The 14,118-nt window shown below is 39.7% G+C and overlaps 1 protein-coding gene across 1 annotated transcript; it reads left to right on the forward strand.

Moving 5' to 3' along the window:
- Nucleotides 1-737: 737 nt before the first annotated feature.
- On the forward strand, nt 738-8,582 carry LOC119743187 (protein jagged-1a-like). The gene is made up of 7 exons (XM_038219569.1): nt 738-969; nt 1,290-1,403; nt 1,970-2,077; nt 5,072-5,275; nt 6,384-6,575; nt 6,709-6,817; nt 8,042-8,582. The coding sequence occupies exons 2-7, from the start codon at nt 1,337-1,339 to the stop codon at nt 8,184-8,186; spliced, it is 825 nt and encodes a 274-aa protein (XP_038075497.1). The 5' UTR covers nt 738-969; nt 1,290-1,336; the 3' UTR covers nt 8,187-8,582.
- Nucleotides 8,583-14,118: the final 5,536 nt, after the last annotated feature.

Below are 14,118 nucleotides of genomic sequence, written 5' to 3' on the forward strand. Positions count from 1 at the left end.
CCCTTGTATAAAGGTACTATTGGAAAGCTTACTGCACCTTGTTTAGGCCAAAAAAAAATCGTCTCCGGTTTCTGGTATGCGCGCGTCGCCGTAGCCATGCGCGTCGGCATGAAAGATGATTTCTCAAAACCGCCAAACTCACTGGTTTGACTGGAATCCTGCTACTGCACAATTTTAACGTGTTTTTAGATGGGGTTTTGATCGAGAACAAGCTTTATGTGGCCTCTCTGGACTCCCATATATTTGCACTAAGTTTAGTCGGGCACCATTTGCAGTCATCAGCCGACATTTGAAGCAAAAAAGTCAGGTAAAAAAAAAAAAAAGCCGCGTCGCCGCACCACTTTTTGGACAAGCTCCATACCAGAAACCGGAGACTTATTTTTTTTGGCCTTATGATTAATCCATAGTATTTGTCAATACGTTCATGGCTTAATCGTATTATCCCTTTATTTGTGGGTTACCTTTTGGGGGGAGGGGCACCCTGTATACATTGTTAGCCTCTTCTTTGAGAGTAAATTGCTGAAATCGTCGGTCTTCTTTTAAAGCTCTATAATAATTTTGTTTCATTTCGCAGCATTTTAAATGACTAGGAAGGCCAGCTGGATTTGGACTAATTGTGCCAATTGTCTACTCAGAATACCATCCCAATTGGGCCAGAGCACATTGCATTTTAGCATTATCATTGTGCTATAATATATATTTTTACGATAGGAAATCATTTGTATTGGTGCGATGCCTTTCTGGACAAAATCGAGCGCAGTGACCTTCGGGGTAACAACAGGGAGCTTGTGTTGAACACAACTAACCTCCTCCAAATCCATCCTTTCGATTTGGCCGTGTACCAAGACAACGTGTATTGGACAGACTGGCGTTACACAGCCGTCATTCGTGTCCACGTGAACGGCAGGGGCTTAGATATATTCGGTCCAGCGTTGTTGCAGTTGGCTGGGGGAATTCATATCCAAGAAGGTTTGATGTCCTTTTTATTTTTGTTTAGTAATTCAAATATGTCTTCAGACTTTTTAATATGCCGCGAATACTTCCTCCCCCCCCCCATTTGTTTGTATTCCTCGCAAAGAAGGAAAGATCAAACTTGAGCTGAGGAATCACCTAACGTTTTCTCTCCGGAATCGTGTCGTGCGCAATTGAAACATTTCCTTCTTTTTCTCAAGGTACATTCTGTCAATAACTGATTTTAAGCCCTGCCTTTAAATGTGTGCCTGCCCTCAATGACATTCTGTTTTCAAAACCTGATGAGATCTGTGAGAAAAATATGTGTTTCTTTGCAGAGCCTGATTTTTGTGATAGTTCCCCTTGCAACCACGGAGAGACCTGCATGGACGTTGTCAACGGATTTACTTGTCTGTGCCCTTCTGGGTCCCCTGCATGTTCAAGTTCTGGCGGTACTACAATTTGCGTCTTTATTCTAAAGAAAATGCCGCTGTGTCAGAATAAATAGAAACCGTTTTAAAAAGGCAGTTTATGTTAAACCCGCTAATCATGCTAACCTACGAAAGCCCGTTAGTGCCAACATTTTTTTTGTTTTTTTATTTTTTTTTTGTTTTTTTGGAAGATTTTTTGTTGGGGGGGGGGTTTAGGGGGGAAAGGGTTTTTTTTAACTTTACGATACTCGGGAAACTTTTGGTACGCGGACATTGCCGTACTTCATGTCCATTATGTACCAGAACGATTTCAGGCCATAGCCGAAGTGCCGTTTCTTGGTCCATTGTTTCATAAAGACCGCGCAGTCTATTTTTGGTAACTTTTGGAGATGTTTTTTTTTTTTTGAATGGGGGGGGGCGCCTGGGGGCGACGAGTTTTGAAAGAGGCCGCCATGTCCCCCCCCCCCATCCCCTTGGCTTCGCCGCTGTACATGCCACCTTTTAAGATGGCTTCTGAATGCATCGATCTATACTGAGCAGTTAACGTAACATGTTGTAATGAATGTCTTCCTTTAACTGCGGTCCAGACCTCTGTGACAGTGGACCGTGTGTTAACGAGGGAACTTGCATTGATGTACCCGGCGGATTTACCTGTCAGTGCCCGGCTGGCTACGACGGACCAACATGTGACAGCGGTAAAGTTTCACGTGATAATTGTACATTCCCGAGGCCCCCTTCAATGGAGAAACCATTATGAACGCTATTGTTCAACGCAACTGCCCTGAGACAGATTATCTGAACAAAAGCAAAATGCTTTCGCCATTGAAGGGGGCATTCGTGATGAAACTGACGCATTGGCGGATCAGAGGGGGAGGGGCCAACGGGGGCCATCTCCCCTCCCCCAACCCCAACCCACCGGTCTCAACGATTTTTTTGGTATCGGAGGAATGAAAACACATGTTGTCTTAAATTTTCAGGAAACAAATTAAAACGTTGCGTATCTTCATTGCATGTTTAACCATCAGCTACACATACTTTTTTGTTTTAATGTTACCATGTGGAAATGGCGCATGATGCTAGTCATACTAATTCCCTTTGTTTTGAACAAATTCTCATCTTAATTTTGTTCCCTTCCATTGGAACAGTTGTTCACTGTTTACTTGCCAATGACCCATCTGATGTTCTGATTGTGGTATCGGGTGAGCAGGCTGTATACCTACCTGGTGACTTGATTGAGTATGGTTGCCCTGACGGATATCACCTCAGCGGGTCCGCCACTAGATATTGCCGGTCAGACTTCTCGTGGTCTGGGCATGAGCCTCAATGCATCATGGAAGATCGGACCTCCAGTAAGTTTATCATTTACAAGAAACACATATTTCAAAAAGATTGATCTGATACACCGTGCCCTCTGGAGACATGCACACAATAGGGATAAAAGGTTGTACACGTCTCTACAGGGCATTTTCGTTTTCACGAAAAAGATATATGGATTTTACTCAAAAACTAGGAATTTTCAAGGTATGTTGATTGGTCGCAAATGGTAGAGTTTTAGAAAAGAGATATTAAGTACGAATTTTAGCCAAGGAAATTCATTCTGGTTAAAATAAGGGCATTTTGAAACTGTACTTTCAAACTCGAAAACTTTAGTACATGAGAACAAAGAAATGTCTCCACAAGGACACAAACTTCAGTATACATGTTTATACTGTGTATTCCAGAATACAGATCAAACGGTGTGACAGAAAACTGGTTACTGGTTTGTCGTTACTTCTTACATTATTAGATGATTCACTAATGAAAGTTTATATTTTGGTCAACTGTTGTGTGAATACATGTATTCATATCAAGCTTCCCATATTGATATAACCAGTAGGCAAAATCGCCAGTGTCTCCACAAAAGCAACTTTCAAGCATCTCAACTGCATAGGTTTCAAATACTGAAAAGTAGTGCCCCTCTCTTTGTTGGTAGTTGCCAGAGGCACTTGCGAATTCAGCGAAAAATTGAATCTTATCACAACAAAAACTGCACATTAGTGGTAGCCTTGCACTGGTAGGCTGCTTTCGTGCTTACGTTATTGTTGTGATTATGTATTCAGGGGCGGGACTCAGACCTTTGGCCACCTCTGGCATATAATTTGCATACATTAGGATGAAATCCCCCGAATGCATTCCTCATATATTACCCGCTACTTGTCCAAAGGACAATGGAGGGACAGAGAACCATGCAGGCTAATGATGTTGTTTTGCTAGAAATAGGACTTGAAACATTAGGGACACATTCAAATGTCTCCCTAATCTACCTTGTCTCCCTACGGCATAACTGTGATAATAACGTGTCTCTTTGAGGGTAAATTCCTTTAGAAAATGCAGTCCAACACCTTAATCATGTAAGGAAAATTGTGTTTTAAAGCCTTTTTAATTAATTTCGGAAACTGCTAGGTTTGCGCTCACACCATTATGTCATATCATATGAGAGATTTTGTTTCATTTTACCATATTTTCTAATCATCACCCTCACTTCCCGAATTTTGAATTCACTGTGCAGCCAACTGACCTTTTCTTTTTTCCTCCAAATTTACAGTTACATATCTTATATCTGTTTCATATGATCCACGGATGATTAATCCGGCACTTTTCTTGAGTCCTGTGGTAAAAAGCTTTGCAAAATGAGAAGAGTTTCAACCCTTTTGTCTACAAGATGTTCCAGAACATCGCTATCTACTCTTAGATCGAAAAAGGTTTGGAATGATATAGGCCAACATAACCCGAGACGTATTATAATGACGTAATGGCTTTTTTTTAAATATTCGCTTTCCTATGGGAGCGAAGTCGGGACGCCAGGTAAAGTGCGGACCGTCTACTACATAGGAAAGCGCACATGTAAACAAAGCGTGACGTCATTACGTCTCAGGCCAATCAAGGTCGATATGTGTTTGGACACACGGGCTTTGCTATAAAGGAAGATCATTGTATCAATATGTTTGGATACATACCTCTGACATGGCTGGCAGCCTTGGCTGCTGGATGCACTAAATCTCAACAGTTAACGTAACGTGTTGTAATTATTATTTTTTTTAACTGCGGTCCAGACCTCTGTGACAGTGGACCGTGTGTTAACGAGGGAACTTGCATTGATGTACCCGGCGGATTTACCTGTCAGTGCCCTGCTGGCTACGACGGATTAACATGTGACAGCGGTAAAGTTTCAAGTGATCATGGTGCACTCCCTAGTCCCCCTTTTATGAAGGAACCATAATTATGCACGCTATTGTACAATACATCTGCCATGAGTCAGATTATCTAGCACAAAGCTTTCGCCATCGAAGGGGACCTTCGTGATAAATTTGATACATTGGCGGATCCAGGGGCCAACGGTATCATGGCCCCACCTCATCCCCACCCCTGAAACTTTGTATTTGTTTTTTATTAAGGAACAGTGACGATACCTTTTTGCCATAAATGTTCAGGAAATAAATTAAAACGCTGCGTGCCTCCCTCGCATTTTTAACCATCAGCTACACATACCTTTTAGTTTTAATAATTCAGTGTTGAAATAGCCAAGATACTATATACTTAATCCCCTTCCCCTTTTTGAAAAGAAATGCTCAAGCGCTCGAGGTCCCAAACATTTGATTCTAGGATTGGTCAGGTTTCATCTTAATTTTTCTCCCTTTCCCTTCGAATAGTTGCTCGCTGCTTGCTTACCAATGACCAATCGGATGTTCTGATTGTGGTATCGGTCGAGCAGGCTGTATACCTTCCTGGTGACTTGATTGAGTATGGTTGCCCTGACGGATATCACCTCAGCGGGTCCGCCACGAGATATTGTCGGTCAGACTTCTCGTGGTCCGGGCATGAGCCTGAATGCGTCATGGAAGATCGGGCTTCTAGTAAGTTTATCATTGTCAGGAAACATAATTAGCGACACTGGTTTTTTTTCTCAAGACCACAAATCAACTGGCCTGACAGAAAACTAGCTACTGGTTTGTCGTTACTTAACAACATTAGTAGATAATTCACTATTGAATGAAAGTTTACTTTTTGGGGATATTTTTTGTTGTTGAATTTTCAGTTCAAGTTTCTAATATTGATATAACCAGTAGGCGATTTTGTCTAACAACATTTTATTACAATCATTTCATTCCTGCAATTAATGCAGTTCAACAACTTAATCATTTTAGGGAAAATATACTTTTAAGGCCTTTCAAATTGATTTAGGAAACTGCTAGGTTTGTTCTTACATCATTTTGTCATATCTTAGTTGAGGGATTTTTTTTTAATTAACCATATTTTGTAGTCATGACACTCACTTCCCGAATTTTTAATTCTCTGTGCAGCAAGCTGACCTTTCCTTTCCTTTCCCTAAAATGTACCGTAAAACATTTTACATCTGTTTGCTGTGATCCAGGATGAGTAATGCCACTCTTACTTTTTCCTATTCTCCAATTCATATTCCTGATCGACTTTACTTGAGTTGTCTTGTAGTAAAAGTTGTTCCAACTCTTTGAGAAGTTGCTCCAGAATATCGTTATTAGTACTTTCAGATTGATGTAGTTCGAAAAAGGTTGGAAATGCGATATGCCAATTAAGGTCGATCTGTTTTGGATACACGTGCTTGGCTAGTGCAGGAATTATATCAATATGTTTGGAAACATGATACCGGGGGGGGGGGCGACGATTTTTTTTATGCATTGGGGGACCCCGAAGGGAGGGGGGCATTAAAAGCCGTGCAAAATAGGGAGATTTTCAAGCCTTTTTTTGACAAGTCGTATCAGAAATATCGCTTTTTACTCTTAGATTGAGGTACATTGTTGTTGTTTGAAAAAGGTTCGGAAAGCTTTAGGCCAATGAAGGTCGATATGTTTGGATACACGGGCTTCACTAGTCCAAGAAGTTAGTGGCAGTTTTGTTTTAAATATATTTGTGCCACTCTGCGCTCGTCTCATTGATATACTATAAAGCTTACAAATGCAACTATTTTCCTCTGGATTCGAACAGCTGCCCACTGCGTGCTCACCCTCAACTCATCCGATGTCCTCACGATAGTAGCAGGTCAGCAGGCTGTATACCTTCCTGGTGACTCGGTCGAGTATGCCTGCCCAGACGGATATCATCTCCGTGGGTCCGCTACCAGGATCTGCCAGGCGGATTCAAAGTGGTCCGGGCAGCCAGCAGAGTGCCTCATGACGAGTAAGTAAACAGTAATGTTTCTATGCATACATTAATAATTATAATGATGAATATTCTATGACCATGCTTGCCAGTTTGATTATTGAACCAAATTAGAGAAACCTTTCACGTGATTTTCTTACTTGTGTTTTAGGTTTGAGAAGTGATGGTCGTGCAGTACCTGTGGTACCCATTGTCAGTGGTATAGGGGCGGTCATCTTCTTTGCTGTAGTTCTGGCTATTGCTATCACTTTCTTCATACGGTAGGTGGAATTCACTGCCACTTTTCTACTTTATAACTCAACCAATGGAAAAAAAATATTTTCACTAGTCTTGTTACATTGCCATACGACAGATAAAACAAAAACCTGCGGTTTAAACCGGCCTGTTTATCGCGAATAATAGTATCTTAAAAAATACGATTCAATGAAAATGTTTGTCTTTCAAAATTTATCAACTGGATCTATTACTTCGTTTATTAATGTAAAATGTCTGGGCGTAGACATAGACGCGTATTGATGGAAAATGGATGAAAAAAAGATGGAAAACCAGTGGAGTTATACGTTCTTTCACTTATCCCTTCAAAACCTCCTTAAAAGGGAATGTACAACATTTACTCTTGCTGCAATTTTTAGTAGTAAATGGACTTAGGAGATAAGAATATTATAGCAAATATTGTTAAACTGACTTCTTTCACGTTTTGGGCTTGAAGATGCTGGAAAAGCAAGAAAAACATCATGTTCTTGTAGTCTAGTTCCCTGACCTACTTAAAATGAAACTGAGCAGTTTGTTGACTTGGGAAATTGTAAGGTCAAAGAATCAGGCCGGCAGACTTTTACCCCTACACAGGTGTGTAATCAACGCAAAGAAAATGCAGAAAAACTAATAATAAAAAAATTCAGAGCAGTTTTTGAGAAAAAAAAGCCAGCTTTCTCCAACGCTGGTCGGCCGACCAGCGTTTGAAAAAACCCACAATTTTTCTTGAAAATGTCAACACACCAGGAGCCACGATTTTACAGGGTTTTAAAAATGTCGTTCCCTTACAATCCAAGATATTTCGTGATAATATGATCCTTTCGTTTTTGGATGTTTGCAAATGTTGTATATTCCCTTTAATTCTCTACCTTATCATTATACCGAACTGTCCTGTCACAATAGCTTATCTGTATTCCAAATTGGATAGCCTCTAGCTTAAGTTGATCGATTTAATTTATTGACGGTCAACTCTAAAGCTACTCATGGATTATGTATCGAATCATATTTTTATCACAATTTCCATCTTCTAGAAAATGAAAAACAAAAAAGTTCGGGTGTTAATACACTCGTGGTTTTCTGCTGCCAGATTTTAATAACTAATAACATTCGCGTAAAACAATACTTGGTTTCTATAATGAAATTCTACATAAGTAGGTTGTGTATTATTTGCTGCTATATTTAAAGTCTCAGGTGACATCCAATTTCTGTTATTCCCAAATTTGATGACACAGCAAGAGGACAGCTAGTTACGGGGACGAGTTGGTTAACACTCCTGACGTCGCATACCGTACCTCCAAGGATCTCTTCATGGGGGGAACATATGCAGAAGCCAAGGAAACCACCAATGAACCAATCTACCAGGACTCCATTCTCTAGAGATATCCCGTCCAAGTCTAGCCCTAAGAAAACAATCATACATGAAATCAAGATACCAACCGCAAGCAGTAGAGCAATGCAGGAGTCGCCATTTCTTTTTAAAGATCAAATTTGAAATGGTGTATAATCATCATGTTAGGCCTATAATCAAGATTCTTAATTTTTTTACGACGAAATAATATTTAATGACGTTTAACATGTACTCAAGAAATGTGTTTGTCAACTGCAAAAAAAAGTACTCGAGAAAACACACTCAACGCGAGTGACATTTAAATATTACCTCTTTATGTATTATTTCATAATAGGCAATCGAATATCAAAGGAAACATTCAGCTCATTTTATTTTTAGATTTGAATCTCATAAACTTGAAGTGGAAGGGACGAAAATATCAATTTATTCATATAAATAGGCTTTATTCGACACGAAAACGTTATAAATATGAAATTTTATTAATCTTAATCAGTGGTTGATGTTTCTTTGGAAAGTACTCCACGCATGAAATTATTGTGTCAGCTTTAAGGAGCCATGTCATATTGTAATGCAATCATTGAAAATACGTCTTTGTGTCCCATTTAACCTTATTATAAAATGTCGATTGCCACTTTCGAAGGTATATTGTGGTTCTGTTATAGGGTTATGTGCTAACGAACATTTCCATGTGATGTCATTTCAGGCAGAAACCTCCATGTCACAGCTATTTTAGCACCAAAAGTTGCTAAAAGTTAGAATAGCTTGCTGCCGTAAATTGTGTTTTCTTTGGTGATGCATTTTTCTGTCAGTATACATGACAATATACATGAATGAGCACACTTTCCTAACAAATGTTTTAAGTGCGTATAACTTTTTGGGTTCACAATTTGAACAGAAAACTTCTAAACTGAACAGTGTCTTCCAGAAATGGCTCACAGCAGCAGCGCCCTCAGATGTTCAGACAAGCATTAATTAAATGTTTTAAAAAAATAGCCAAAAAGGGATGTCGAATAGCTTTGATACATTTAAGAGTAGAAAGTTGCACAAAATGTCTTCCACAGAAAATTCATCTCGTAGATCCTGTATTGAATCTTTAAGGTGCATTTTGAAATGCTAAACGCTATGTTAACAACGAAAAAGCGAATCTGAAGGTATATTGCTGTTGATTACATAAACGGATTATTGCTAAAACAGTTATGCTCGTGGATAACCAATTTTGCATGTTAAATATGTCCTCGTAAATGAGATACTAAAAAAGAACCTGTATTTACAAACAGCGCCCTCTTTTGATTTGTATTATATAAAGTTGTACGTCAAACAATCTTAATGACGCTCTTATAATTTGCCTCTTTTATGCGTTTGTCTTGTCAAATAATTAAATTTACACTAGATGTAAATTACTTTTTTACTCGAAGTGAAATAAAGAACAAAATGTTCTTTTTTGGTTTTAAAGTTATCGACCATCTCTGGAAGAGTACGGTGAGTTGCAGTCATAAAAGTAATAGGAATGGGGGATTGGAAAGGGGCGACTTTATAAAATACGAATTATTGGCTTCCAGACAATAATTCAGCTCTCTCAGGGCAGGTTTATTTTGGCGCGAAATAAGAGCCATTTTTTAAAAGTTGCAGAGGCCCAAAATCAAAACAAAATATAGTTTTCGTTAAAATAAAACATAACAATTAAAAATTCGATGACAAAAAGAATCCCGTTATTTTTAAACACCATGGAGTACGCAACTTTTATTATTAAACTGAAAGAAATTTTGAGCGAAAAAACATCCCGGATCGTCATACAAGGCAGGCACGGAGTTCGAGTTATGAACAAAATGACGGCCTACTCTTGAGGCTTGCACGCAACTATGGTATTGTCAGCAGTACAAACGAAAATACAGTACGTCGGGATAAGACCATTTGCTTTTTAAATTTGTCATTCACATGTCGAGCTATAACGGAGTTTCTTTAAAAGTCTGCGAGTAATGGTGAAACCATGGACATTACATTTAGAAGCCTAAAGGAATAAAGGTGAAATGTTAAGAGGGTTTCACTAGATACAACGTTTTGTGGTTCGATTAAAGGTAGGTCATCGAAGAGATTACACCACACGGTAAGTGCATTCACGCACTTGGTAGCGTGCTGGATTCATTGCATGACAGAAAGATTCGTAGAGCTCCTTTCGATTTTAGACTAAATGTACACATTTGGAACTAAACAATAGATTACGTGTAAGAACTAGTACTTGTTCAAATATGTAGCTTACACTAATCGTTTATCACTATCTTGCACTACCCTTCTCAAAAGTAGAAGAGGCATATACGGGCATATCGATGCATGCGGCTCACTAACTGAAATCTGCCTGAAATCTCCGAAATGTTTATGTTTAAGATTGTTTACTTATCACATTTGAAAGGTCTGGTCAGAAGGAAACTAACATTATGTAACACTGTTCCTGATCGACCCGGCATACATTTTGTGGCATGCGCATTCGTATGTCTAGCCGCAAATATTAAATCTCCTTCGTGGTCTCCCGTGAGGAGGAAGATTCAATGTCCAGGACATGTCGATTGTGAACTAAAATTTTAGAACGTAAAAAAAAAATTGGTTTTAAAATGCTCCTGTTTTAACCAGATTTAATTTCCTGGGCGGAATTTCGGACTTAATTTCCGTTATAAAATACTTCAATTTGCGACGCATTAACACACCTTGGAAATTCCTAGTTTTTGAGTAAAATCCATATCTCTATTTCGTGATAACCTTGTGGAGACGTATTCACCTACAGAAATTGCCATTTGGAGACGTATACAGTATTTTGTTCCCCATTATACCCATGTCTCCACAGGGTACCGTGGTATCAGATCAGCACCAATACACATTACGTTGGTTCCGTATACGTACGCAGCCTGCGATGCATCGTTGAAACATGTGCGGCTTGATTAACGACTAGCACCCAAACAGCTCAATTTCTGAGAGTCAAAATGTTGATGACCCCCGAAATGCGTTCTCGCAAGAAAAACACCAAAAACTGGCCACTTTTTAAAGCGTTGTTCGGACGTTTATTTTCTAAATGTTCTTTCCAATGTAATATCAGTTCGTTTAAAACGCGTTTTGTTGCACAATGGGCCGATCCAGTAAGCCCCGCCTAATGCGCACGTGGGCAAATTAACACGTGCTCCTCTCCAATGCCACACTGCATTTTCCTGCTGCGCGCATCATACGCGCGTGCACGCATGTCGGACTTTTGTGAACGCATGTCGGACATAAATCACGGCTGTGATTGGTCAGAATATCATTGGGCGGTGCTTACTGGATCGGTCCATTGGGTGCGTTCCAGGACGTACAGTGTCCCTTAACTCCCTTTTACAAATAGTGCCATGTGAATCCTTCAATGAAGAGCAGTACCCACTGAAGTATCGGTCAACATCACGCTCGAAGTATTTTGATAAATTTTCTGTCCACATGGACAGGAATTTAAGGCAATCAAAGTCACTTTTGCAAACCTTACCATAAAAAAACAGAGAGTAGTCCTATTTGATGATTTTTTTCCGTGTCGTGTAGTACGAAAGTATTGGGACACAAATTCAAAACAGGCGACAGTTTAGGGGATAATTTTTCAGTTTTGCCGAGTTACTGTAAACTTGTCTTCACTGAAAAATGGTAAAGGATGCCACGGAAAGTGCAATATATAAATATCATTCAAGTCGGAAACCGTTTTAATGAGAAAAGTAAGGTCTCACGTTATACGTTTTTTCGTTGAATGTAACGTTATTGTGCACCTACACTGTACACGGACCCTGGATCCGGGCCCGTCTAGCCTCGCGCCACGCGCCACGCGCCACGCTCCGTTTGTAATCTTTCGACGCGTTGGAAATGTATACATTTAAACTGAAACGATTTACAACTGACTGGTTCCCGCCCCTGAAATGCAGTTAAGTACGATCATAGAGGGCACTGGAACCAGTTTATTTGTGCACGAAATTTTCAAAATGGGTTTACTCGAAAAATGACGATTTTTATAAGCTACAGGTTTACTTTTTACATCAAATCACCTGTAAAATGGAAATAATCTATCATCCTTTTCGATGGTACTATTGCTGATCTAAGGTAAACTCGGCAAATTTTCCAAATGTGTAAACCAAACTCAAAAGCGAACGATGTTTTTCCATTTCATTTTGTACGTTTTTTTTGGCAATAATTATTGTTTGTTTTCATATATTTGAAAGGATTTTTAGCGCCGTCACCACACTGTAGACACAATTTATATCTTTGTTCACTTGCTCTACTGATCATTTTTGGTTTGAATCATCTTTTAAGTACGTTCGAGAAGGATACATTTTAAGACAGGAAAACCAAACAATCGTTCAGTGCGTCGTCTGCTACCGCTGTTTGCAAGCCGACGATGCGGAGGAAACCATTGCGCATGCGTGAGAAGACAAACTAAATTCACACACGGTCTATGGGGCTGAAACATACGTGCGCCGTAATAATTCTGTTATGTGGATCCCCCAATGTGTGGCAACGGTAACTTGAATTAACTCGCCTCGTATTATTTATTGTTGTTAACCACGTAATAATTCTATTTTGTGGATCCCTCCATGTATTGCAATGGTAATTACCTGACATCGCCTCGTATTATTAACCACACCATGTATTGCAACGGTAACCTGACCTCGTCTGGTATTGTTAACCAAATAATCTATTCTGTGGATCCCTCCATTTATTGCAACGGCCGGTGTAATTTTTATTCCTAGGAGGGTTAGGGGCAATGTCATGAATAATTCATGTTTATCCATGAGAACGGACAATCACATCAACAGCATTGTTGTTAGTTACTCAACTTGTTACAATACATTAAAGCATTTCAAAGAACGGTTGTCGTCGAGCTACCACACAGTAGCCTAGTGGATAGCGAGATGAGCTATGGATACAAAGATCCCTGGTTCGAATCCACGTCGTCGCTGCTCATTTTCATCAGTTATTTTTCTTCTTCAAATTTATCACTGAGATAATTTTAAATTAAGGGGAAAATAGAAGTCTTGCAATGATTCAAAGGAAAAACTGAATTATTCATGACATTGCCCCTAACCCTCCTAGGAAAAAATATACGCCAACGGGCGGTGTCCTGACCTTGCCTCGTATTGATAACCACATAATACTTCGTGAATTCAGTGAATCAGTCAGCTGACCTCGCCTCGAAAACAACTTAATAATTCTATTCATGTGAATCCCTCCTTGAATCACAACGGGTGACCTGACCCCATGGTTCGGGTTGTTGCACAACTTAATAGCAGTAATGACATCTTAGTGCCTTAAATCATCTGTCAGCAACCATCTCCTACATATAGCTGATAACAGGTATAATCGATCCTTTAGGTAGTCTGGTTCCCAGACCTAAAAATTATTCCCGACGTTCACGTCTTAAATTGTAGGTCAGGCACAGGCGCGGTTCTACGGTGGGGGAGCTAGGGGGGGGGGGGGGGCTTTTGCCCCCCCCCAATTTTGTCTAGCCCCCCCCCCAAAAAAAAATTCCGTAAAAAAAAAAAAATTGCATTAGCAAAAAGAAGGATTGTGATGTACATGCGAACGGTCTCCCCCTAAAGAAATAGTCGTGACAAGGGTGCATTTGTAGATAATATAGTGTGAATAATTTGAGGATTTTATTGCCGCTCCCCATTGAAAATATTGCATGAGTTTCCCCCCCCCCCCCAACACACACACACACACACCTATTGATTTTCGGAGGCCTAAGTGTCCGGAGAAAATAACCGGTCTACATTTCAGCACGCCTCCCTGAAAAAAAATCTGGATCCATCCTGCTAGCCCCCCCCCCCCCCCCCGATATCGCTTTATCACTTGTAGCTTTTAATGTTTTGATCAAATCTTGAAATAAATCACTTGCTTCGTAATATCATACAGTTATGATAATACAGTTTGATGTTTTTGTAAGATAACATTGAGTAATGTTGA

Source organism: Patiria miniata, unplaced genomic scaffold (assembly GCF_015706575.1).
Source record: "Patiria miniata isolate m_02_andy unplaced genomic scaffold, ASM1570657v1 HiC_scaffold_6, whole genome shotgun sequence".
Lineage (NCBI taxonomy): Eukaryota > Metazoa > Echinodermata > Asteroidea > Valvatida > Asterinidae > Patiria > Patiria miniata.